At 34.3% G+C, this 24707-nt stretch overlaps 2 protein-coding genes across 3 annotated transcripts; one reads left to right on the top strand and one right to left on the bottom strand.

Annotated features, from left to right (window-relative positions):
* Positions 1-9172: 9172 nt before the first annotated feature.
* Positions 9173-22360, bottom strand: LOC132698029 (roquin-1). Its single transcript, XM_060663864.1, has 8 exons — positions 22216-22360; positions 21440-22026; positions 21183-21358; positions 20784-21117; positions 17336-18363; positions 11963-12107; positions 11675-11898; positions 9173-11242 (listed from the first exon to the last, which is right to left on the bottom strand). The coding sequence occupies exons 2-8, from the start codon at positions 22023-22025 to the stop codon at positions 11066-11068; spliced, it is 2670 nt and encodes an 889-aa protein (XP_060519847.1). The 5' UTR covers position 22026; positions 22216-22360; the 3' UTR covers positions 9173-11065.
* A 251-nt stretch (positions 22361-22611) lies between these two features.
* On the top strand, positions 22612-24652 carry LOC132698030 (beta-1,4-N-acetylgalactosaminyltransferase bre-4). 2 transcript variants are annotated; one of them, XM_060663866.1, is made up of 5 exons: positions 22612-22766; positions 22828-23196; positions 23749-23842; positions 23897-23986; positions 24042-24652. In XM_060663866.1, exons 2-5 carry the CDS (start codon positions 22947-22949, stop codon positions 24163-24165), a joined length of 558 nt encoding a protein of 185 aa, XP_060519849.1. In that variant the 5' UTR covers positions 22612-22766; positions 22828-22946; the 3' UTR covers positions 24166-24652. The 2 variants fall into 2 exon arrangements, with proteins under 2 accessions (XP_060519849.1, XP_060519848.1); XM_060663865.1 differs by having other exon boundaries at positions 22638-22766; positions 23380-23842; positions 24042-24651.
* Positions 24653-24707: the final 55 nt, after the last annotated feature.

Here is a 24707-nt window from a genome sequence, read left to right as displayed (position 1 = left end):
CAAAAGTTTACGGAACGTATTGCATACTATACTTTTTCTACGTCCGTTAGTTTTTGCGTACATTTTCGCAAAACAACACGAATACATCACTGACATGACCGTCAGAATTGACAAACGTCAAAAATCAAGGCGTGGGAAATATCTCCGAAAACATCCGATTGCTTCCAAACCTATGCGGTAAAATCCGAAGTGGCTCAAATCTATGGGAAACGAAACTGACGTGGTAAAGTGACGCTTCCTGCACGCTAGATCGATGTGTAATAAGGTACTTTACAAACGGGAGTAAAAAAAATCATGGAAGTAATTTATTTTTTATTTTATATATCACCAAACATTAGAGAACTTAATACTCTGAGACACCGACAACCATCTCGGGTAATGATTAGGTCTGCACAACCCAGAATAGCTCGCATGGCTTTATTTTGTAGCATTTGTATTTTATGAGCATCACTGTTTCTACAAAAAATCAAAAGCTAATTACAATACCAAAAATGAGGGCTGATAATCGCATTAAAAATAAGACGTCTGCTTCAGTGGCTAAGCTCAGGTGAAATTCTACGCAAGAAACCTCTCCTTTTTCCATTTTTTTTACAAATATAATCCACATGTGAGAAAATTAATTGAGAATCTAGAACTATTCCCAGATACTTCATTTGTGAAACATTTCCTATTAACCTGCTATCAATATAAATCTTAAAATTATTATCCAAAAATACCTTACAATTTTGTTTACGCCCAAATATCATATATGCTGTTTTATTTAAATTTCGCTTGAGTTTATTTACGTACAACCAGTAACTAAGTAACCTTAATTCCGAATTCATATTGTGTACCACTTCTAAGTAATTTTTCCCAGAAATTGATAGCAAAGTGTCATCCGCGAAAAGATTGACAAAACAATTTTCCAAAATTTTGTCTAAATCGTTCACGTGTAGAATAAAAAGCAAAAGGTCGTTATACATTGCCCTGGGGCATACCTATATTGTTTTCTAGCTTATTAATCCTTATTATATGGAATCTGTCACATAGATAATCAACTATCCACACAAACCCATTCACTCTGATCCCATATGCAAACAGTTCACCCACCAGACGTCCTCGATCGATGGTCTCAAAGGCTCTTTGAAGATCAATGAACACAGTTAAAACTATATTACCGTCAAGAATGTCAGACCTCAATTTCGAGCACACATAGAAGATTCACACGAGTATTTATTAAATATAACAATGGCTATCCGATTGCACAAAAAATATTTTTCAAAAAGTTTACATGGCATATGTAATCAGCTGTAGATTAATTTTTCGATTTTATTACAATACTTCTTAGTTCATTTATATTCAGCGTTTGAAAGCATGTGAATTCCTTAAGATTTTCTCTACTAATCTCCTCAAGATTGGTTTGGATATTTGGAATACTCGCAGCAATGTCAAGAATGCTTTTTGCATAAAAGTTGTTAAAAATTTTGTTCTATATTACTCAAATCATCTTCAAATTTAAAATCGTCAAAGTTGTCTGCGTTTCTGCGTTTGCTGCTTATTAATCCCTTCAACGTTCGGTACAATTTCTTGCTGTTTCCCTTTCATCGATCAATGCTGCTTTCATAATATTTCAACTTCTCACATCTTAAAACCCTCACAAATGTATTCCTGTTAGCCTGATAATTACGCTAATCGGTCTGCAACTTAGTATGCTTAAATTTTTTATAAGCGATATCTCGTCCCTATTGTGCCTGAAGTATCATATGACTCATGCAAGGAACTCGGTCATTAATAATTTTTTTCGTTGGTACTATCTTATCTACAACCTGGTTTATGTTAGGTATAAAAGCGGCGTATATCACATTAACATCGGTCGAATTATAATTCCACTGCATACCATACAATTCCGAAATTATATTATTCATATTTTCTTGATTAATCTGGCGTCTGAGCTTGAGGTTTCTCTTTTAGTGGCTTGGTTTCTAGATAACTTCCAATGATCATGTGGTCAGATATCTGTGGGAAATCCCGTGATGCTTCAACTAAATCATAGTCGTTTGAAAATATGACTCCAACCATTTCACTGTTTGCCGTGCGAACGGGTCATTCAGCGCCTAATTGCCAAGTCTTGTCATCGGTTAAATAGTTTTGTTACTTCGTTTAGTAACATTACCGTTGTCCAACAAGACGAAACAATCTAAGAAAAATGAGCTATTAATACCATTATGAAAAAGTGGTCTACAAAGGGGTAGAACTAAACTTGTACCTTCGCGATGTGTTTTCTCATCTTTGGATATTCATTTACTTTTCCATAGTAAAAAACAGTAACTCCAGATCGAGAATCATCTGCTATTAAAATACATTTAAGCTGGTTAATTTGTAGCTGCTATTGAGGAACTATCTCGAGCAATTGAAATAAATTTTTGGAAGCCGTAAGTTTCTCCCAATCTTTCTCACAGCATTACAAGATGCTCGCTCGGACTCGGATGGCAAGCTATACACATTTTGCGCCGAGTTTCATTTAATTAATTTTTATCCGTGCAATATAGGATTCCTTATCGAAGTGAAATACCTACGTAAACCCCCGGGAGAGTTTATTAATTCAATGCTCGAACCACGAGATGCGGGCGTTTCTTTGTTTTTTACTATTTTTCTTGCCGGCCAAAGCGAAATGATGGGCAGGGCGATCGGCCGGTATTCTGTTCTTCAATATAATATGAATTTAAGGCCTAATTATATACGTATAACATATTTTCTGTCGACGGTGCCGGCGTAAAATAGATTCGTGATTGTATGCACAATCCGGGATCGAGGCGTAATTGGAAATTCGTATTATTGTCGGCATACGTATACGTACGCTCCGCCGCTGCCGACACGACTCATTAAAATTTGTTTGGTACCGCACGTGTTGGATACACAACGCAAATTGAAAAATGACCGCCAGATTGAAAAAAAAAACGCACGTCCGTGATTTTCCTATGTCTTTATATACATATATGTATATAAATATATATATATATATATATATATATATATATATATATATATATATATATATATATATATATATATATATATATATATATATATATATATATATATATATATATATATATATTTGAATTCAAAGGATATCGGGTAGCGGTCCGTGGTTAAAATAGAAAGCTCCTTTTTTCTTTAACACTCAATATTTCGTCAATTTATTTGTTGACTTCTTCAGGAGTGAACTAAAATTTAATGAAAACAACAGGTCAAACTATATAACAGACAATTAAAACAATCGTGAGAAATACTTACAAAATTAGAGCTTATTTATTGTGTATCAGACTTGTAATTAATTGAATCTTTGTTTTTGTTAATATGGCACATTTCAAGAAACAATCGGGCTTTATAATTATTGACACATTGCAAAATTTTTGGATTGCTGTAGTCAAATTCATGTCATGTGATGATTCAGTCGATGCAAATATATTCAGTGAAGTCGGTTTTGCTCCTGAGAATGTTTTAACTATAAAGAACAGTAGACAAGCAGAAAACGACGATGTCAATATCCTGTTAATCAAAATATGGACTAGGTCGCCATTCACCTCAACAAGCAGTTTCGGAAACAGCGTCAAAATATGGATCTCAGTCATTTTCAGAGGTAGTTTCTCTTAACAGTATTGAAACAATTCTAGATTCCCCACAAGAGAGGAGTTAGAAGCTAAACAAACACCTGCCAAAAAAAGGAAACTATTAAGTGGAAAGTCAATTTAGATTTGGGAAGACCATCGAAGAAAAAAGTTATCGCCAGCGAGTGGTATTGAAAGTATTTTTCTGAAGCAGTCGTGAAAAATATGATACAGTGCTTTAAATGAATGGGTACATGAATTATGTGCTAACGTACAACGAATAAACAAATTAATTTGACTTTTGTATACCTAATTAAAATTTTTTACTTTTTGCATTTGTCTATAACAAAAAACGTTTTTAAAATGTCTACAAGATATATTTCTTCGTTATTTTCTTGTTTTTAAGAGGTTCGATATAGGAATACAGTGGTCCAATTTAAGATACCGGTTTCCTATACTGAACCAAGGGTTTCAAAATTTGTATTGTCAGCTAAAATTACCCAGTCGGCGAAAAGCATATAAAGTGCAGTAATTAGGTAACATATCAAGATATATCAATATGCAAATAAAGTTCTAAAGGTAAAAACTGGTCAGTATAGGCAACCTTCCCCTAATTCGACATTCTAATAGCTCGGTTTTTCATAGGCTGCAGTAGCAAAAAATTCTAAATAAAAAAGTTGTCTGGCAAGACCTGTTAAATCCATAGACATTGAAATTAACTTTGAATTGTTTAATGTCAAAAAGATGTCAATTACAGAAAGCTAAGATTTGTTTTGGTTAGTTTGTTCAATATTTGCAGATTTTTTTTTGGTTAGCTTTTTACATTCAAGCGGCTCAATTGAAATTTAAGCTTTGCTGTTTGTAAGGTTTAGGCTACTTTGGACTAAGATCCGTAATATCTTTCAAATGTCAAAGATACGAAATACATTAGGTGTGGCCATTTTGAATAAACCTTTTGGGATATACAAAAGGTTTAGTTCGTCACTTAAGTTTTGCCGACGAAGTCGAATGAAAAACAAATATCAAAGATGCGACGCTGGCTTGGTTTTTGACGTCAACCAAACAAAACAAACAAAATGTTTTTAAATGTGTCACTCTCTATTTTCTGAAATAAATAAAAATATAGGGGCCAACTCCAAGAAATGAAGTTGACTAATTTGAAATTGAAACTTGAAAGATATTAACAATCGAGCATCCATAAATGAAGACAATTATACAACGTTACCATTACAGATTCTGTGCGGCCACAAAACTTGAAAATTAAATTTATTTAACAAATCACAAAATGTTTTTAGAATTAGAAAATTGCAAATAGGAAAGCTTATATTTCAAGTGAGACAGTTAGAATGATATCCTTGTACTTGTCTGCATCGTTACTATGATATAGTATTAATTATTTTTTAATTTTCTCAGTGGTAATGAAAGTAATATTTTCGGGCTATTCTTGACATATTTTGCTTCTATGAAAAAGTTTGCAAAACAGATATTTCGCTCATGATTTGTAGTATACATAATTGCCAACATATTTCAGAAAGAAAAATTAAAAAATATTGTAAATTATAAAATTAATAATAGTACATTTTTTCATCACATGGTTGTGTTAATTTTGATTTAAGGCGGACTAATGTCACTTTTTCGACAAGGATAAGAAAAACAGGGTAGGAACAATCGAAATGATTCCTGGGCGTCCTGTCGCATATACAAATGCAAGGCAATGTTACCAAGCACTTTAATGAGACAGTTTGTAAACGGCATAAATAATTTATAAGATCATTTGATTAGCCTTTCATTCATTTGCGTCCAAAGATGGGAACGCCCAGTGACATGTGTTAATGCCAGAATCGAACATCCTGTCGGTGTTTACATCAAGTAAAAAATCGCTCATTAATATGCATGGCCGATCGGCCAAGCTCAATCGAAAATTAGAATTGGCGGCGTGTATTGATGATCCCTTGCGGTGATGTTGAGCAGAAACAATTGGATTACTTAAATATCAATACAAAAGTTTATAGTGGCGTCAACGATTGTGTAAAATCTTATAAATCCTTAAAATTTGAAGTTATTGACTTAAAAAACATACTTTTAAACATCAAAATTTTGCAAATGAAAGAGACATCGAGATTTTTTTTATTTCTTCAATAACTACTATAGAAATACACTTTGAGAGTTGAAATACGCTTTTAAATGTTATGATAAAAATGATTAGATTTTGATGAAATTTTCATTTTTCTATTTTATGCAAATTTTATAGTTTGGCTAAAAATTATTTTTGAAAGTTGCAAATATTGAAATGTTGAAAATGTCGCCACATCAATTTTATTGCAGCCTCTACTTTATTTAGTCGGGTGTAATCAAAGAATTGTATAAAAAATAATCAATAAAATTAAAAAATCCAATTTCTTTGCAAGTGAATCAATCAACAACGGGAGATTCATTGAAGTGTGTTCGCCTTGTTTAAACAAACCGTCTCAAAAATAATAACAGCCACTTTTTCCCGGAGAAATAAAACGCCTAAAACGATGTACCTCGCAGCGGTGTCATTTAACAATTGGTACAGATATTAAACTCTTAACCCAATTGATCGCTTTGCCAAGTACCATGTTATTAAAGTACCATCTATACCAATTCACGTAATGGTTTAATTGTTGCAGCGCGAGTTGTACAAGTCCGAGGTTTATTTAATGAGAGTGTCCGCAATTGCTTATTCCGATGGTAGTTTACTTATCGCGAGAGCTTTGTTTATTTAGCTGCATTCCGAATTTTCTTTTTATTTTCTCATTCCTTTTCTATAGGCTGATGGATTACTGCGATGACCCTAAGATAAAAATCGTATACAGGGTATTATTGAAATGGCATCATATAATTCAACCAGTGGATCTGAGAGAAAAACTCCAAAGATTTGATACTTTTGCTAGATGGAACTATGATAGCTGCAAAAGCTGCAAAATATTAATTTCATAGGTCTAAATATAACACAATGTTTCAACAGTGTTATTACTTCCCATGAACCAAAATGGAAAGGTAAGGGCGTGATGGAAAAGTAAGTAACTCCTTAAAACCCTTACTATAAAGCTACACAAAAGTTGGTATACCCAGAAATCCAAAATACTTAAAAAAAATTTGAAAGTTTTAAAGAAATTTAAAGGCCAGAAATAAAAATCTCTTAAAAAAGTCAAATGTATTAAATTTTCCTTTGAAACTTTTCTAGCAACCAAGTCAATACATAAAACCCAACAAAATAATGATTTATTTATTGTGCCTAAATAATAAGCGCAAATATATATTATCATGTCAATGAGAACAACAAATGATAAAGTCAATTAACAATTTTCGTTATTATATGGAAATACTTTATTTACATAATAACTTGATGAGTTATTTATTTACACAACAATAAGATCAACATCATTTTCAAGACACTTCTAACATAAACGAGACATGGTATGGCATACAAAACGTTTTATTAACAGCAGGTCAAGAAATGCTGACTTCAGAACGAAAAGCAAGACAAACTTGGATGACAGAGGAAATATTATGCTTAAAGGACGAAAGTAATGGAAGAAATCGACAACATCGTTCAAACAAAAATTAAATCTGCCAAAGAAAACTGGATAGACTGTGAGGAAGTGGAAGAATACGAGCGAAGATATGACAGCTTCAATCTACATAGGAAGCTGGAAGAGATGACCGGAATGAAGAAATATAAGCAGTGTACTGTATTGAGAAGTCCCGACGGCAGTATTATTTCGAATGTCAAGCGACAGCTGATTCGCTGGACTGAATTAAATACCGTTTCAATGACGATCGGACTGAACTGATTCTTTGCCATGCTGAGGAGACTGGTGCGGAGATGCTGCGCAGGGAGGTTCTACATGCAATTCAACAGACAAAAGGAGGAAGGGCAAATAATCCTGACGAGATACGAGATGAATATTCAATTATGATCCTCGTAAATCTTTTTAATACAGTGGCTTTCATCTACATTTATAACGTTACCTCAGAAACAAAATGCTACAGAATGTTTCGATCATCGAACAATAGCCCTTATGAGTCACAGTTTGAAGGTGTTTTTAAGAATTATTCATATTATTATTTGTTATTAAATTATTCATGTTTTTTGTATAAACGTGTTAGCGCAACAATGTCTCGACATGAACCAAGGTGTCTACACCTCATTTGTTGATTTCGAAAAGGCGTTTGATAAAGTTCAACCTCAAAAACTTATAGAAATATTACAGAACATGAACATTGATAGTCGGGACATCAGAATCATAGTGTATCTTTACTGAAACCAAACAGCAAGTCAGAAATGAAGATCAGCTAACAGATGAAGTGGAGATTCTGCGAGACGTGCGACAGGGCTGTCTTCTTTCTCCGCTACCATTTAAAGTATATAGTGAGGCAATTTTCAGTGAAACTATGGATGAACGACAGGAGGGTGTTACCATAAACGGACAGATTTTAAACAACTTACGTTATGCGAACGACACCATTATAGTTACAGACAAGCTTGAAGATCTGCACACCCTGCTGCAGAAGCTTAATGATACATGAACCTTAAGAAGACTAAATCCATGATTATTACAAAGAAAGTAAATGTTAACGGATTTTTTACTATAGACAACAAAACGGTAGAAGTAGTAAGAAAAAACAAATACTTACGGCTACACGAAACAGTTTCACAGTTTCATGGAATCAAAAGTCGGATAGAGGTAGCTAGAGTTTCTTTGCAGCAGAGAAATAAATTTCGGATTAAAAATGAGAATCCTTCTGTTTTTTCAACATTACTTTACGGGTCAGACACTGAAAAAGGCCGATATGGACAAGACAGGTTTCCAATTTGCAACTGCTACAGAGAACCCAGAAACAGGAGGAAGTAATTAACTCTCTACGTGGTCAGAGGATTTGATATGCGATGCTACAGAACATTATGGAAGCAAAAGATCAAGAGGAGTCAAGGGAGGAGAGCCTCTTGGCTCAAAAACTTAAGGGGATGGTTTGGAATACCATCCAACCAACTATTCAGAGAGGCTGTTAACGAGATTAGGATAGCCACGATAATATCCAACCTCCGTTAGGAGAAGGAACAAGTTGAAGAAGTTGTGATAGTCACGTCACAAGTCAGTGAATGTTGAATTGAATTTTGGATAAATGTGTCCAAGAACTAATAGTCATAGAAAAAGCATTGTATAGCAACACGTTGATAATCTCGTGACTAAAGTGTTGTTTACCAAACTTGCTGCATAATATACTATTTGCATCTTAGCCATGTTCTGATCACCAAAAAGTAAAGGTTTAAACCCGAATTTGACAGAACAAAATCTAATTGGCATAAAGGTGAGGTGCAAATTTACTGTCATTTGGTACCTAAAATCAAATTGTCAACTTACATACCAGCGTGTCACTTTTTTAAGTGACTGACTGTACCACCTTGGAATATGGTATTATTTTTGAAAACAAAAATTGTATCATCTAGTTCAAAAAATTCAAATAGATCTCCGGACGATACACGCAAATTTGCTAAAAAAAATAAAGAGAAATGAAACACATCATTACATATGTAACAATATTTAATTTATTAATAGTGTAGTATATACTCCCACCATGATTAAAATACATTAGTGATTAATATAATCAATATAACATAGTAAATATTAATCACATGTGCAACATGACCTTATTTAAAACTGATTGCCATAAAATGACTAAAAAGAAACACAGTAAAACATGAGTGGTAAAGGGCACCCATCCACAACTTCTTCGTGAAAACTTGGCGTTTAATAATCTTGGGTTTCCCGGAATACTCATACAAAAATCAGCGTAATAGGCAAATATAAATAAAATATATTAAAATTAGATAATCATAATTACAACCAAGTACAATAGTACACAGCCTAAAACTATATTGCAAATAGCTAATTTCATAAAAAGAAAGCACAAAGTCAAATTCAATAGGTAAATTGCTTATTTCCCTCAAACCGCTGGTTTATTTACGTTTTATGTATTTTTTTGCATTATGCAAACACAAAAGAAAACAAGTAAATAAATGTTAATTAGAAGAATGCAGAGAAGAAACAATAAAAGCAAACGATAGCGGAAAAGAAAATATGGAACGTGATTAAAATTTTAGATAACGAATTCTTTCATCCATTCAATTTAGTTTTAAATTGAATAAATAGTAATTATTATAAATCATTAAAAATAAGTTACAGCAAAATACAAAACAGTGGAGTATTACAAAATCACATGGATGAAACTAAAGGGTACCTGTAATAAATGCAAGACGATAGCTCGTCTTTATCACTGCGCAATGAATTTATTTTTTAATTATCAAAATGAAACAAAATATGTTCTTCGCAAATCTGGTATCAAAAAGTTTGGCAAAACAACTCTTCAATTCTGGCCAATAATTATATTTGTTAGTGTAAATATGTCTTTATAGAAGTATTATAATTAGAAATACAGAAAAAAAGATCGCAAAGAACATTAAAGCGGACAATTACAAGAAAAATATATTTACCTAGCTAGATATGTAGCTCCGAAATAAATTATGTAAGTAAAAGAACGACTAATTATTCCATTTTTATGCAAAATAAACATATCATTTTGACGAGATGCATTTTCAAACAAATGCACACCTTCCGATATATTAAACATTGGAAATCAGAAAATATATCACTATATCAACTTACAACATTGATATACCGATCACACACAGTATGATTTAAAAACGCTTTAATGACATTTCAGCCAATGTTAGACTTTGTTTGCTCGAAATATGGTTCGATGCCTTGTTGAGTATGTCATCAAATACTTGCCAACCAGTTCGCTTCGGATCAAAATAAATTAAAAAAAAAAACACTAAATACTGACTAGAAATTTTCATTTACTATTTTAATGACAACTTAATTCAGCAGCATGCCCTTGAAAACCGAAACCAATTTTTAACAAGGTCCCTTCGCATTTAAAATAGTTTATTGTTTTAATGAACTGCAAATTCTGTATAAATATATATTAATATTTTTACTTTTAAACAAAAGTTTAGAAACTGCTGCTGAAATTCCCTACAAATTTTAGGTTTTTCTGATTGTCTCATTGTGTGCCTTTGCACAGAAAAACTAAAACCTTAATGCACAAGTATTTTGGAGCAATATAGCACAATAAATAACATATAAAGTTTTTTGAACTATTTACTTATTCTCCCGTTTTGTTGCTATCAATCTCCTCGGAAAATGTCGGCAAGCATTAGATATATCAGCATGAAAAAATCCCATAAAACTGGAAAATTTACCATTTCTGATTGCAAATAGGAAGTCCAAATATACCAACACAAATATACAACAAAATTTGAACGTTTGAAATCTGATCTTCCCATCCCATAACGAACGCATAATCGCCATGTCACATCATATCATGAAACATCAAAAAAAAAAAAAAAAACAATACACTCATGAACCCATTGGGTTTAATTTTTTTTACTTGGGAGAATCCTCCCCGCTCCACTCCTCCAATTCCTCTTGCAGTCGCAACTCCAGCTCCCGCATATCGTTGGCGATGTCAGCTTCGTAGGTCGCGTCATCGGAACTACCGACTGATAACGCGCCATTGCTGTAGGTGCCCATCGTTTGGTTCAAGGAATGAACGATTTTGTTCTGTAATACGAACAATGTGTAATATACTTCCAATATAGAGAAATTAAAAAATAGAGAGTTTCAAGTACAACACAAAATGCGGCATTTTCTTGATGAGGATCTCTGTAGCCCATGAAGACGTTAGTTTTGAGGGAACTACAAATTTTAAATATCAAATGTCGGTTATTATCCCAGCGACTTTTTCAATTCATGGAGTGGAATTAAAATTAGAAATAATTAATAGTTCAAATGCGATTTCACCACATTCATTAAGAAAACTGATTGAGGGTGTCATAGTGCAAGTGTCTGAATATTAGTATTCCACATTTCAAGTTTGTTGTTCAATACTATTGGTACTACAATCAGAGAAAAACTATGGCAGGTACTACAGCTACTATGGCAGCTTTTTTGTTGTTACCGCGTGTATAATCTATCAAATATTCATGGACTTACAAGACAAGCTTCTTTCTGTTTCTCTTGGATCCCCTGTTCGATCAGTTGCAATTCCTGCGTCAGCCTTTCACTCTCGCTTAGGGACGTCACGCCTTGCGCCGCCAATTTCAGGTCATTCAGCTGTTTCTCGAGGTTGCGCAGTTGGATTTTGACGCGCTGCGATTCCGCGAGTAACTCCTTAGAAGGATCTTGCAGTCTGGAGTGAAAAATCAGCTGGGGTGATCCTATATTTGAAAAAAAAAAATGGTTGCGACTGGGGATAAGTTTAAAAAGGTTAGATGTACAAACCATAGGTTACGTAACCTTCGTTAATGTTTGTAACCGACGGGCCGATCATGGTGTGGGCCCCAGGTACCGCGGTTTGAAAATGGGCGCTGTTGTTGTTATAGTACCACGAAGTTACCGGGCTCCCGGACGATACAGGCCTTCTGATCTGGACCAATTACATAGAGTTCAAGATACAGATGATGTCAGCAGCTCTCATTACAATTAAATCATTCACTATCCAATAACTTTCACCTAATATTACCTTTTTCAGAAACTGACAATGTTAATTGCATTCAATATTTTTAGGATTTTTTCTCTTGCTCTTGGGAGTAATGCCACAATATAAGTTTGAACAAAAAATGTGTAAAATGCAAGATTGTAAAACCATGGTTTGTGTCGTTAAATTTCCTGCTTTGTTCCTTTTTTTCACCCAAAATTGTGCAAGTGTATTTTGTGTTGTTCTAGGATATTTTTGTTGGATTTAATAAGGTCATATTTATTCATTTTTGTTTTTATTTGGTTGGTCGCCAGTTTCCACAAACTTGTTTATAAGTAAACCTGGCGGACTAGATACTGTATAGGTTCATTGTGGTTGTCGCTATGAAAAACAACAAAATTACCTTTTGCTTTTTCAGTAGTAGTTCTAAAGGTATTTACAAGCATTAATCTTCTATTGTTGTTAAGTAAGATTAAATTGAATATTTTTAAATACGCAGGCAATCATATTCTTTATAAACTGATCGGAGATTGTCTCTGCGGAGGGCACCACAATTAAACGAAAGTATAAACTATAACCATTTACTTTTTTTTTCAGCATATGAGCCTAACTGTCTACGTCTTTAAGTGATATTTGGAATGGATACATTATAAAATTACTTCGAGTGTCATGTAAAAATTAATTGCAGTTATAAGCTTTGTTTTGGTGAAATTTTAGAAATCGCACATGCGCTTTGGAAATTTATTATGAATTTGCGAATCGCTCTAGAACCAATCTTTCAGATTTAATTCTAAAATAAAACCAAAGCGGCTTCAAACTGGCAAATGACCGGTGGGGACCATATTGGTGCTGTTGTGCAGAACATCGATTCGACATCAGACTGAGGTAAAGACTTACTCTTTAAAATAATAATAATAATAATATATTTGTGTAACACAATTGTCTATATCACCAAGACCAATCAACGATAGAATTAAAATTATTACTTACTTAACAAAGTTTGTTTTAAATTCCAGTAGATATAAACAATATAATAATTAAGCCAACAGGATAAAATCATCAGTTAAATTAATTATTTATAAAAAAAACTATTTAAAGAATAAATTAATTGCAGTTTTATACCTATTATTACATTCATTTTGTTATATACTGACTAATAAATACATATTCCGAGGATCTATGAAATCGTGCATACGTTTATGTGTTTTTTCAGTCATCCATAGTTTACTTTTTTTAAAATAAATTTAAAGAATTTAATTTTAACCTAATTTAATCTCGATGCTATAGTCGTCTCAAGAAGTGGCAATTTATATTTGTTGAGTTTGTTCCTTGTATTGTATTCATGGTGGTCTTTTTCAAGGATGTGTTTATTTTTGTGTTCGCGTATTGACAGATTGTGGCAGAATATTTGACGCGGATCGAGAACTTTTGCCGAATCATATATTTGTTGTGTTGGGAGATTACAGTTTTCTTGTAAATTACTTTTAATATCCATTTTTGATTTTTTTCTAATTGATACATTACATAAATAGATGCACCTATATCTAATATGGGTTTCAAAAAGTGCACGATAGAGCAGTTTTAATTGTGTCTCGTTTAAAAGCCAAAAACTTGAATCTGGCTAAACGTGCGCTAATCTTTTTCAGGACATATGCAATCTGAACATCCCACTATACCTTATATATTGTTTCGACTTTATTTGGACAATTTTGTGATTAATAGTAAATCTTAATGTATTATAAGTAGGGGTGTTTCTGGCATATGATGTAAAGGCTAAGAAAAATTTTTGTTCAAAGTTCACAGTCAACAACATACTATCTATCAAACCAACTCAATACAGTTTTAAAGTCCTGTTCAATGATTAACTTAAGTTCTTTGCAGTGTCATCAGCCAAACTCTTAACCCATCCTTTGATGTCCAACTTGAAAAGCCCGTTAAAATACATATTAAAAAGTATAGGGCCAAGTACGGTTCCTTGAGGCATTTTCAATTTGCACACATTTTTTTCGATTATTTAAGTAACTTTGTAATGACTAGTATAGAATGCCTCTAAAGCCACTATCGTGCAGCTTTAGCCACATCGACAAATATACACAGTGATGGAGCTTTTTTGTCTATACATTTGTTTGTTAGCGACTTCTTCCACTTTAATTCAGCTACTGCATCCTCTGTCGACATTTTTTCTCTGAAACCGTACTGATTTTGCGACAAAATGTTATACTTGTCCAAGTACCATCTTCTGTTTTAATATTCTCTCAAATATTTTCGTAAAACTTGAAACCACTGAAATTCGTCTGTAACTCGACACAGTCTCTACATCCATTTTTATATAGAGGTGTAATAATCGCTTCCTTAAGAATTATCGGAAACACTCCTTCGGAAAACGATTTGTTTAGTAGGTATAAAGTTAAAAACAATAAAGGTTAAATGGGAAACTATACTTACGGAAACTAACTAACTAAATTACGGAAAAAACAAAATTCGATAAAAGTGCCGCTTAAGAAATTAATATAAAAATTCATAAACTTTAATAATATCTTAGATGAATATAAGGCTCGTGAAACTATTGAATGTGATGATTTCACTGTGATAATTTTCTTGTCTTTCTGAAGTCGACTGGCAGAGATTTTGACGTGATTGAGATGTTAGAAACGAAACTGCAAATATCTTTTTTGCCAATATTACAATTTGTGTTGCTAGAGCGACGGTAACTAGAAAAGAGATCAGTAAAAAAGCTAGATTAACACCTTGGATAATGAGCGGTCTCCTGATTTCTATTCGAAATAGGGAAAAATTAAAAAAGCAATAATTTAAAAATAATTTAAATATTTTAAATTATAAAAAATATAGAAACGAATGGTCAAAGATAATTAAAAAAAAGCTAAATATTTGCACTATAGGTTAGTGATAAAGGCAACGATATTTTTACAAGGGCTTATGACTGGTTTCTAGGAAATAAATTGATATTAAACAAAGAGAAAACGAATTTAATTATGTTTAGAACTAAATTATGTAGAGTTGAAATACCATTAGGAATAGGGATAGGTAAAGAAAATATTAGTATTGTAAATAGCACTAAATTCTTAGGTTTACAAATTGACGAATTTCTTGATTGGTCTGAACATATTGATTATCTGCTAAATAAATTAAATTCAATTTGTTATGGAATTAGAGTCGTTGCAAATTAGATGAATGAGGAAACCTTAAAAATTATGTATTTTGCAAACTTTCAGTCGCGCATACGGTATGGAATTATCTTTTGGGGAGGTAGTGGTCAACTACAGAACATTTTCGTAAAAAAAATGCGATTTAGAGAGAGCTGTAGAGGGGTGTTCAAGGCTGAAGGTATTTTTACGGTATATGCTTTATATATTTATGAAGCATTGATATTCTTTTTTAAAAATCGAAAGGACTTCGAACTACAGATATTTCATAGATATAATACCAGAACCCTAAATGTAAATTACCTGATTCACCGTTTAACCTTAACTGAAAGGAGTCCTTATTACATATGCCTGAGATTGTATAATAAATTACCAAATGAGGTACAAACAATTGCAAATCCAAAAATCTTTAAATAAATAGTTATTGATAGAGTTAGAACCTTACTCCATAGAAGATTTTTTTCTGTAATATTTAAATAATTGTTTAATTAATACGATGTAATTGAAATTTGTAAGAATATCTTGTGCTTTTTCCTTTTTTGACGCCGATTTCCTTTGTGTTTGGTATATTATTTTAAGGTAATGTGTTTATCACACAATGTGAAATAAAGTTGATTATTATTATTATTATAAAAAATTACTGATGTATAACTCGAGAGATTCATTCTAAAAAGATATGGAAAATAATTAAGGAAGCAACAATGATCAAACTAATAATTCTGAAATCAAACAAATAATAAATGGTAACAATGTTGAAATTACTGACAAAGAACTATTAGCAAATGAATTTCCCTCCTACTTCCGTAAAGTTGGTCAAAAGTTGGCAGGAAGAAATTTTGGATTCAAAAAAAAGTTTCAAAAATCGTGAGAAAGAGGGTGAGGACAACATAAGCTCTGAAATAATAAAAATAAATATTGTACATCTCTTAAACCCTTTGATCCATATTGTAAATTTGGTGTTCATGGCGACAAAAAACTGACTAGTAACTATAGACCGATTGCACTAATAAGCTCTATTAGAAAAATATTTGAAAAGTAGTATATAAAGTATAAGCTTTCAATATATCTAAAAAAAATCAATTTATTGGATGGCAATCAGTTTGACTTTAGAGATTTTAGATTATATTTTGCGTAAACTTGATAATGGTCCGAGAGTGATGGGCATTTTTCTTGACTTGACAAAGGCTTTCAATACTGTGGCACATGGATTCCTACTGGAAAGGCTGAATTATATTGGTGTAAGGGGGTAGCAAATAACCTATTTAGATCCTATTTGAGTGAGACAACACAGAATGTAAGAATACGTTGAGTGATAGGTTACAAGTAGAATTTGGTGTCCACTGATATTTAACATTTACATTATCAGAATTATGTCCGTCACTAATGAGTGAAACGTGTTTTCTTTTGCTGACGATACAGCAGTGACTTTGATGCGATTTGTGTTCTTTCATAAAATTATTAATACAGATTGGTCATTGTATCTAAGAAATAAAATTCGATATAGTACAGATGGACACTCTTAATTTAAGATTTCGCTGGTACATATCCCATCCACTGCATAAAACACTATGAAAGGTGTTTCTCTTATAACATTTATATTTTATTTAAAAATATTCCACACAATTTAAAAACATTATCAGTTTCTTTTAAGTTAATATTAGATGAGTGACTTTTTTTTTGTTTTTTTATATAGTTTTTTTTTAAGTGGACATGGTAGGAGTAACTCTTTAATTGTGTTTTTTTCTTCCTTTTCGTAGTGTGCTTTTAGCATAGGATTTAGAATTTTAGTGTAATTATTGACATTGTCATCTTGGGGGCTGAACTAGAATCTTTTTTAATTTGAATTTCGGCCTCCTTTTTGCTTGCAAAATTGGTTATTGGATTTAGATGCTAATTCTGTCAATACTTAAAGCAAATAAACTATAATTATTTTTAATATTATTAAATATATCATGTCATTTGAAAAACACGTCTAACCGAACTATTCCTTGGCTTGGCATTTTTGTCACTCACCAACGACGACGAAATATTTCCGTCTCTAAAAGACCCGGACACTTGAACCGGCGGACCTATTCCGTTGTCCTTATGCATCCTTGATATCGGCCCGTATTTACTTATAGCCGGCGCGTCATAAGGTACGTAGTCGTCATCGGCCGCCAATATGGAGTCGGATCGAACGAACGTGGGGCCCGAGTTGATCTGGCCGCTCCAAAAATTATACGGGGACGTCGGGCTATCAAGGTCGTGCTGCGACTCCTGTCTTGCCAAATTGGTCGCCGCGTTCGATATCTCGGCGGCCGCGTTTTTCCCCACCACCTTCTCCAGCTGAAGAATAACGTCTTTTTTCAGCTGGTGCAGCTCCGCCAAGCTTTTCGTTTGGTTACGGTTGGTCTTCGATTGGTGGGTGTAGTTCTTTGTCGATTCCCACCCGCACCGCTTGTTCAACTCGACGTTCTGCGCGCTCTGACCGTACTCGGCGATCGGCGACGCATATACCCGCCCGCCGTTGGTCAAAACGACACTGTTTACGGTGGCGGGGTACACGTCCGGATTTTGATAGGTCGCCGCCTGCGTCGGATATATCGGGGGAGTGTACTGCGGATTCGACGGATAAGTGGGACCGAACTGTACGTCGTAACCCATGCGAGGTATCTGGACTACCGTTTGGACCGGAACGGGACTAACGGTAGTGGCCGGATTCGGTATATAGTACTCTTCCGGTTGGGGAAGTGCTTTGTCAATGGGCGACTGGTTCTCGATGCGGTGCTCCTTGTTCCGATTGAGGTTTTTTCTGTTTTTCGCGCGGTACTTTTCCAATTCGTCATTGGAGTGGGCAAAAGTGCAGTTGGTGCCCCTCGGGCAGCTGCCTCTCAGCGTCAGGTCCCGACACATGCTGATCTTATATTTGGCGTGTTGCGAGTGGGACGAATCCTGCAGCTTCCTGCTGCCGTGTTGATGTATAAACTCCACCAGCCCCGCCACGACTTGACGCACAGCTTCCAGACACTCGGTGCATTCGATCCAAGCGGGTATCGCGGATTCTGGGAAAGATAAAATCGGTCTATTGCGATTTAATCATGTAAGCATAGTATCAATTAAAAAAACCAGAACATTGTAAAGTGGTAAATGAAATTAAAATTCGTATCATTCATTCTCCCACGGTGGCGTTCCGAACAGTAAACCAACGTTGTTTAATGATCATTTCCAGCAAGCATCCAACAACATTAATTTAACATTAACATTAAAGTTAGGAAAAGTAAATGCTTATTTTCTACCTCTTTCACTGGAAATTGTGTGTGTGTGTGTGTGTGTGTGTGTGTGTGTGTGTGTGTGTGTGTGTGTGTGTGTGTATGTGTGTGTGTGAGTATGTGTGTGTGAGTATGTGTGTGTGTGTATGTGTGTGTGTGTATGTGTGTGTGTATGTGTGTGTGTATGTGTGTGTGTGTGTGTATGTGTGTGTATGTGTGTGTATGTGTGTGTATGTGTGTGTGTGTGTGTGTGTGTGTGTGTGTGTGTGTGTGTGTGTGTGTGCGCGCTCGAGTGTGTGTCTGTGTGTACGCTCGAGTGTGTGTCTGTGTGTGCGCTCGAGCGTGTGTCTGTGTGTCCGCTCGAGTGTGTGTCTGTGTGTGCGCTCGAGTGTGTCTGTGTGTGCGCTCGAGTGTGTGTGTGTGTGCGCGCGAGTGTGTGTGCGCACGAGTATGTGTGTGTGTGTGTGGGCGCGCGAGAAGGGTGCGAGTGCGTGAGTGGGGGTGCGCAATTGGGAGTGCGAGTATGTGACAAAGTGTGTGCGAGTGCACAAGTGGGAGTGGGAAGGCGCGAGTGGGAGTGGACGCACACCCGCGCACGCACACACTCGCATAATGATTTCTGATACACTATACTTAGAGGGCGTTAGTTAGTGAACCTGGAGCCTACACTTATACCAAATAGTTATTTTGTACATTCAAATTGTTTTAATAGCACAACGAGACCCCTGATTGAAAAAAAAAATTATTATGGTTTGGAGATAAAACTAGGATTGGTCGCATTGTTTTTATAAGAGGTTCATGTTTGCCTTGTATTTTCTATGCTGATATTGTTTAAAAAATAGTTCTTGTGGTATAGTTTGTCTTTATTCAACCCACTGTTCTACATTAAAAACTTACCAGTTCTGAATCAAAACACAAAAAAACTTGCTCTATTAATGGATGTCAGTAAAGAAATATTTACTACCAATTATACTTTTTTTGTAAAAATGTTATTCCTTACTCAAAACAATCTAACAAAACATTTACCTTATCGACAAACCGGAAGCAACGCAATTTATGGATACTTGTGATTTTGTCATATAAAACACACACACTCGCAGACATACTCGCACACTCCCACTAGCGCACTCAACTGACATCCATTAACAGAGCCAGTTTTTTTGTGTCTGGATTTAAAACTGGTACGTTTTTCCTTTAATGCAGAACAGTGGGTTGTATAAAGGCAAACTATACCAAAAGAACTATTTTTTAAACAATATCAGCATAGAAAATACACGGCAAACATGAACCTCTTATAAAAACAATACCACCATTTCCAATTTTACCTCCAATGCATAGTCAGTCAGTCAGGGTTCTCATTGTATTATTAAAACAATTTGAATGTACAAAATAACTATTTGGTATAAGTGTAGGGTCCAGGTTCACTAACGCCCTTGTGTATCAGAAATCATTAACGAATTTAAGACAGAAAGAAAGGTCGAGACAATATTCAATTAGAGGGTGAGTGTGAACTATTTTGCTTCAAGTAGGTGCAAAATCAGTAGATTAAGAAGATTGGATTTTATCATCTGAGATGATAGGGTGATGTAAGGGTAGAGGATAAATAATAAAATGTTGGCTGCGAAAAATTTCATTATTCTAAATTTATTTTTTCCATTTGCAACATAGGTGCTACAAATTTCAGGAGCAGGATTGGGCCAGGCTTGAGGTGTGGCTGTTGGAGCATTACCATGTAGATAACTTCTACATGATGGATGGTTAGGAACAACCTGGGCGAGCTTGTAATATCTGTCCACCTTTGCAATATCATATATTTTTCGTTTTTAAATTTCACTACACATTTTCAGTTGCAGTAAGTAAGTTGGAGAAAATCAATGGAAAAATATAAAGTGCCATACGTGGCCAATTAAGAGCCAATATCCAATGAAGTGTATGCAACCTTGAGCAGCAACACTGTCAGAATGACTTCTTTGCATGGTTCAACATATTCTTTGATAATTTAGGTAGAGAGCAAATACTATTGTTCTTGTTGTCTTGAATTTCTTTGTAGACCTTCAGTATTATTACCTCTTTGTCGTTCCTTAATTGTTATATTTTATATTCTAAATTATTATCTTTTTGTTCCTGTTGTGAGTTGAACTTCATAATTTTGCTTCTCCCCTTGTTAAATAAATAAACAAATAAAAACAAACTAATAAAAAACTGTCATATACCTGGACTGGGATCAATTGCAGCCAGCAACTCCAAAGGATTCCTCAAAACAGATAATTTTCCTGGATCACCTGTCCTTTGCAATGCTATAACCAATTCTTGCACGGACTGTGCAAATGATTGAGGTGTTTGCAACTTGTCTATGATGCTCTGCATGTGGGATTTGTGTGCCGTGTCTCCATATAGGAGGGCGGACCACTGATCAGGCGCGATCCGGAGCCCCGCTTCAGTAGCAATTTGCACTATCTGCGCATCATGTTCTCGTCTAAGCGCTTCATATGTTCGAAATTCCTCCTTAAGTTGCATAAGCGAGGAATCTCCTTCCCTTTTGGATACCTATATAGGTTATAAAAAAGCATCTCTCACATTATTTCCTCAGTGAAATCAATATCAATAATTACCTTAAAGCAGGAAGCTCGATATAGCAACTGCACAACATGACCGATGCTGGTTTTAGATGCTTGAGGAAAATGTGGTTCCAGCCTCTGTACCACAAACATTACTAGAACTTTCCGAGATAAAGCTGAACCGTCTTCCAAAGCTAATAGAACCAATTTCAATACTTCTTCTTGCATGGCTGCAAAATAGATATTTTATCATTTGTCAACCCCAAGATCCATAAAACTATTGATTTGGTAGAGAAAAACAAATATCGCACCTGGTCCCAAAAACTGGCACCCTCTAGCCCTAACTGCAGCCCAGAGATTTGCTGAAAGCTGCTGAGGGTTTTGATGTTGCAAAATTAATTCAGTAACTGTACGCTCCCCCAAAGACCTTGCTGCTCTCATTGCCCTTGTTCGACCTTCTTCTTCCACCAGCTGACAGTTAATTAAAGTTACTAACTTCCTTTGCATTGGTCTTGATAAGATACTTCCACTACCACAAACACTGCCATTTGGATAGGGCCTTAAATACAATGCCAATTCTTCTACATATTTTTTGCATTTCAAGTAGTGATTAAAGTGTTCTCGGGGAATGATTTTGCTATCCACATCATCACTGTCATACTTTAAATTGGGCCCGACTAATTGCAACAAAGCTGTATTTACAGGTAAGTTTTCTATGTCTATGCTTATTGTGGTCTGATCGAAAGGACACTGCTTTCGATGAAGGTTTGAGAGACATGCTTTACATATTGTGTGACCGCAGCCCAGGCTTATGGGGCTGCGCAATTTATCATCGAATGCATTGCAACATACTGGGCAACTTAGAAATTCCGTCCACGGTGGAGCCTGTATCGGCATTCTATAAAAGAAAATAATAATAAGAAAACCATTCTTTGGAAATCACCTAAATATCAAAATCAGGTGATGACACATAGAGTGCAATGTGGCAAGATCACTTGCAAAAATAGCACTAAAACTACCTTGGATATATATGGACACTTCTAATAAAAAAACCTTTAAATATAAATTGAAAACAGCTCACATTTACCTTACTAAATCTCTCGAAGAAAGTAGATTTTCACATTATGACGATGAATTCACATTTGTGTTGTGAAATCGTTCTCGAATGTCAGACGTCATACGAAAACAAAACGTCACGATTGCACATTGCCACTTTTACTCAATTTTCTCTTCAATCAAAAGTAACATCTAAATTTAAAAAGAAATTTAATTAAAATACGATATGTAGGCGTTTTTTTATTACTTACACATTATCTAAAGAATATTTCACAGACCATACTATATGACTGAAGCTACTGATTTGTTATTCATTTAATGATTATGAAATGTACGGGACTTTTGCAATAAAACGGATGGATGTATATTGTATTTAAAATATTGAAAAATATGGAGATGGTGCGTAATAAAATATCAGTGGAGCCAAACTCTATTTCGAATTTCTTACAATTTTTAATAATTACTAAACTGGCAACGTTGCATTACATTTCAATTTTGTAAACATTTGCCCGTTGTTCCTGTAGCACTAGCAGTGAGCACAAAACCAGAATGTAACAGAACGTAAACAAAGGGGACTGAAAGGTAACCTCACATTTTTAATTTCAGCTTATGGACATTCTACTTAACTAGTTTCTGTCTGCAGCACGTGATGGTTTCCAGAACTTCTGCTCTGCTTATATAACAAACTTAGCTTAGTGGCTCTATTGGCTAAACTCATTTGCTCAAACGTTACCAAAATTGATCATGGATTAAATAGCTAGAATGATAATTAAATGTGTGATAACTGTTGCTATATTCTTTATAGTAATTGCTATATATTTCCCTGCCCGCCACGCGAGGCGTTACGACTATATAAGATTGGAAAACGTTTCACGAGAATTAGTTCTTAAAGTGAGGCAAGGAAGCGAAGAAAATCTTCCAAAATGTGCTTATGACGATGTGATTTTGAATAATCAGCATATTGAAGTTAGCAAAATAAATTATTTTAAAACATTTATCAAGCCAAAAGCAGGTGAGTATTGGGGTTAAACTACCCGTTCTTTCATATAAATTCTTGTATTATTATTCAACTTAATTAAATTATTTAAATTCTCTGTTTTTTACTGCAACTATTTTAGAATATTGTTAAATAATCCCTGTTTCTTTATTGAAAGTGTAGTGTTTGGCAAGAGTCTGAAATTTGCGCTTTTTATAGGGGGTGAATATGTTCCTAAAAATTGTTCTGCATTGATTAAAACAGCCCTTATTGTCCCCTATCGGAATAGAACTGAACAGTTGACTCTATTTGTTAACTATATGCATACTTTTCTGCAAAATCAGAACATACATTATCGTATTTTTGTGGCTGAGCAAAAGGATATGCTACCATTTAATCGGGGTAAAATGATGAATTATGGAGCCAAACTAGCAATGGAACTCGAATATGATTGTCTAATTTTGCATGATGTTGATCTCATTCCTTTGACCACTGGAAATCTATATGGTTGCTTTAATAAACCGAGGCACATGTCTTGTAATCTGGATAGCTTCAGGTATAATCTGCCCTATTTAACTCTCTTTGGAGGTGCCACTGCAATAGTGTCAGACCAATTTAAGAAGATTAATGGAATGTCCAATAAATTTTTTGGGTGGGGAGGAGAAGATGATGAATTTTATAGGTATGTTTTGATAAAAGTTATTGCTTCTTTCTTAAAGAAATAGGTACATTTCAGCCGTTTACAATCTGCTAATTTAGTGCCGTACAGATTTTCACCAGAAATCAGTAAATATAGTATGCAGGTCCATAAACGGGCATTACCCAGGTAAGCCATGGTTTTAATTTTTTGATCCTAAACCCTTTTCCATGTTATGTTTCAGCAAAGATAGATATGAAAAATTAGAAAATTCTGCTGATTACAGAAACAAAGACGGACTTAACTCATTGACGGGCCAATACTCTGTAGTCCTTGAAAAGTTGTTTACAAGAATTCTCATTTATTGAAAGACAGCACCACAGTGTGAAAATACTTTTTTGATTATTAGTGTTCTTTAACAGATATATAGAGACATCACTACTGCAGTTATTAGATTTTGTATGTGAATATTATTGATTGAATCAATCAGGTGGTACATTTACCATTTATCTTTAAATTGAACTGGTTCTAGTCTGCCTGTCTCGCTTTTACTGTAGGTCAAACTGATTAATTACAAAACTGAGTCTAGTTTACACTTAAAATTTAATAACTGTGCATAAAATTAATTTATAACTGACTAAACAAAACATATTCCTAGAATTATTTGATCATGTTTATTGTGTAAGACAGCATAGGTACTTATTTATATTAATTGGTAAAATTGTGGTAGAAATTATTTATTTTGTGTAATCCAGTATTATTTATTTTTTTATTTAACTGAAGTCGATTGATTTTTTTCTGGTGGCTGCAACAGGTTTGTGATATTTTTTTTATTTGTTAAGTATAATAAATGGATATTGATAGAAAGTACTTTTATTCTAAGCTCCCTTCTAAACTAGTAAGACCATAT

The sequence above is a fragment of the Cylas formicarius genome, unplaced genomic scaffold, assembly GCF_029955315.1.
Source record: "Cylas formicarius isolate icCylForm1 unplaced genomic scaffold, icCylForm1.1 PGA_scaffold_2__14_contigs__length_35257938, whole genome shotgun sequence".
Lineage (NCBI taxonomy): Eukaryota > Metazoa > Arthropoda > Insecta > Coleoptera > Brentidae > Cylas > Cylas formicarius.
Note: the sequence above shows the minus strand (reverse complement) of the source record. Positions and strands in the feature narration are given on the sequence as shown.

What these genes read in the sequence shown, in the direction of transcription:
- LOC132698029 (XM_060663864.1), bottom strand. Translation starts at nt 22,025, where the DNA reads ATGCCGATACAGGCTCCACCGTGGACGGAATTTCTAAGTTGCCCAGTA. An exon ending in ATCGAGCTTCCTGCTTTAAG is followed by an intron (nt 21,118 to 21,182) that starts GTAATTATTGAT and finishes TAACCTATATAG; the next exon opens with GTATCCAAAAGGGAAGGAGA. An exon ending in GAAATATTTCGTCGTCGTTG is followed by an intron (nt 12,108 to 17,335) that starts GTGAGTGACAAA and finishes TAATTGGTCCAG; the next exon opens with ATCAGAAGGCCTGTATCGTC.
- LOC132698030 (XM_060663865.1), top strand. Translation starts at nt 22,947, where the DNA reads ATGATAATTAAATGTGTGATAACTGTTGCTATATTCTTTATAGTAATT. An exon ending in ATTTATCAAGCCAAAAGCAG is followed by an intron (nt 23,197 to 23,379) that starts GTGAGTATTGGG and finishes CGCTTTTTATAG; the next exon opens with GGGGTGAATATGTTCCTAAA. An exon ending in GAAGATGATGAATTTTATAG is followed by an intron (nt 23,843 to 23,896) that starts GTATGTTTTGAT and finishes GGTACATTTCAG; the next exon opens with CCGTTTACAATCTGCTAATT.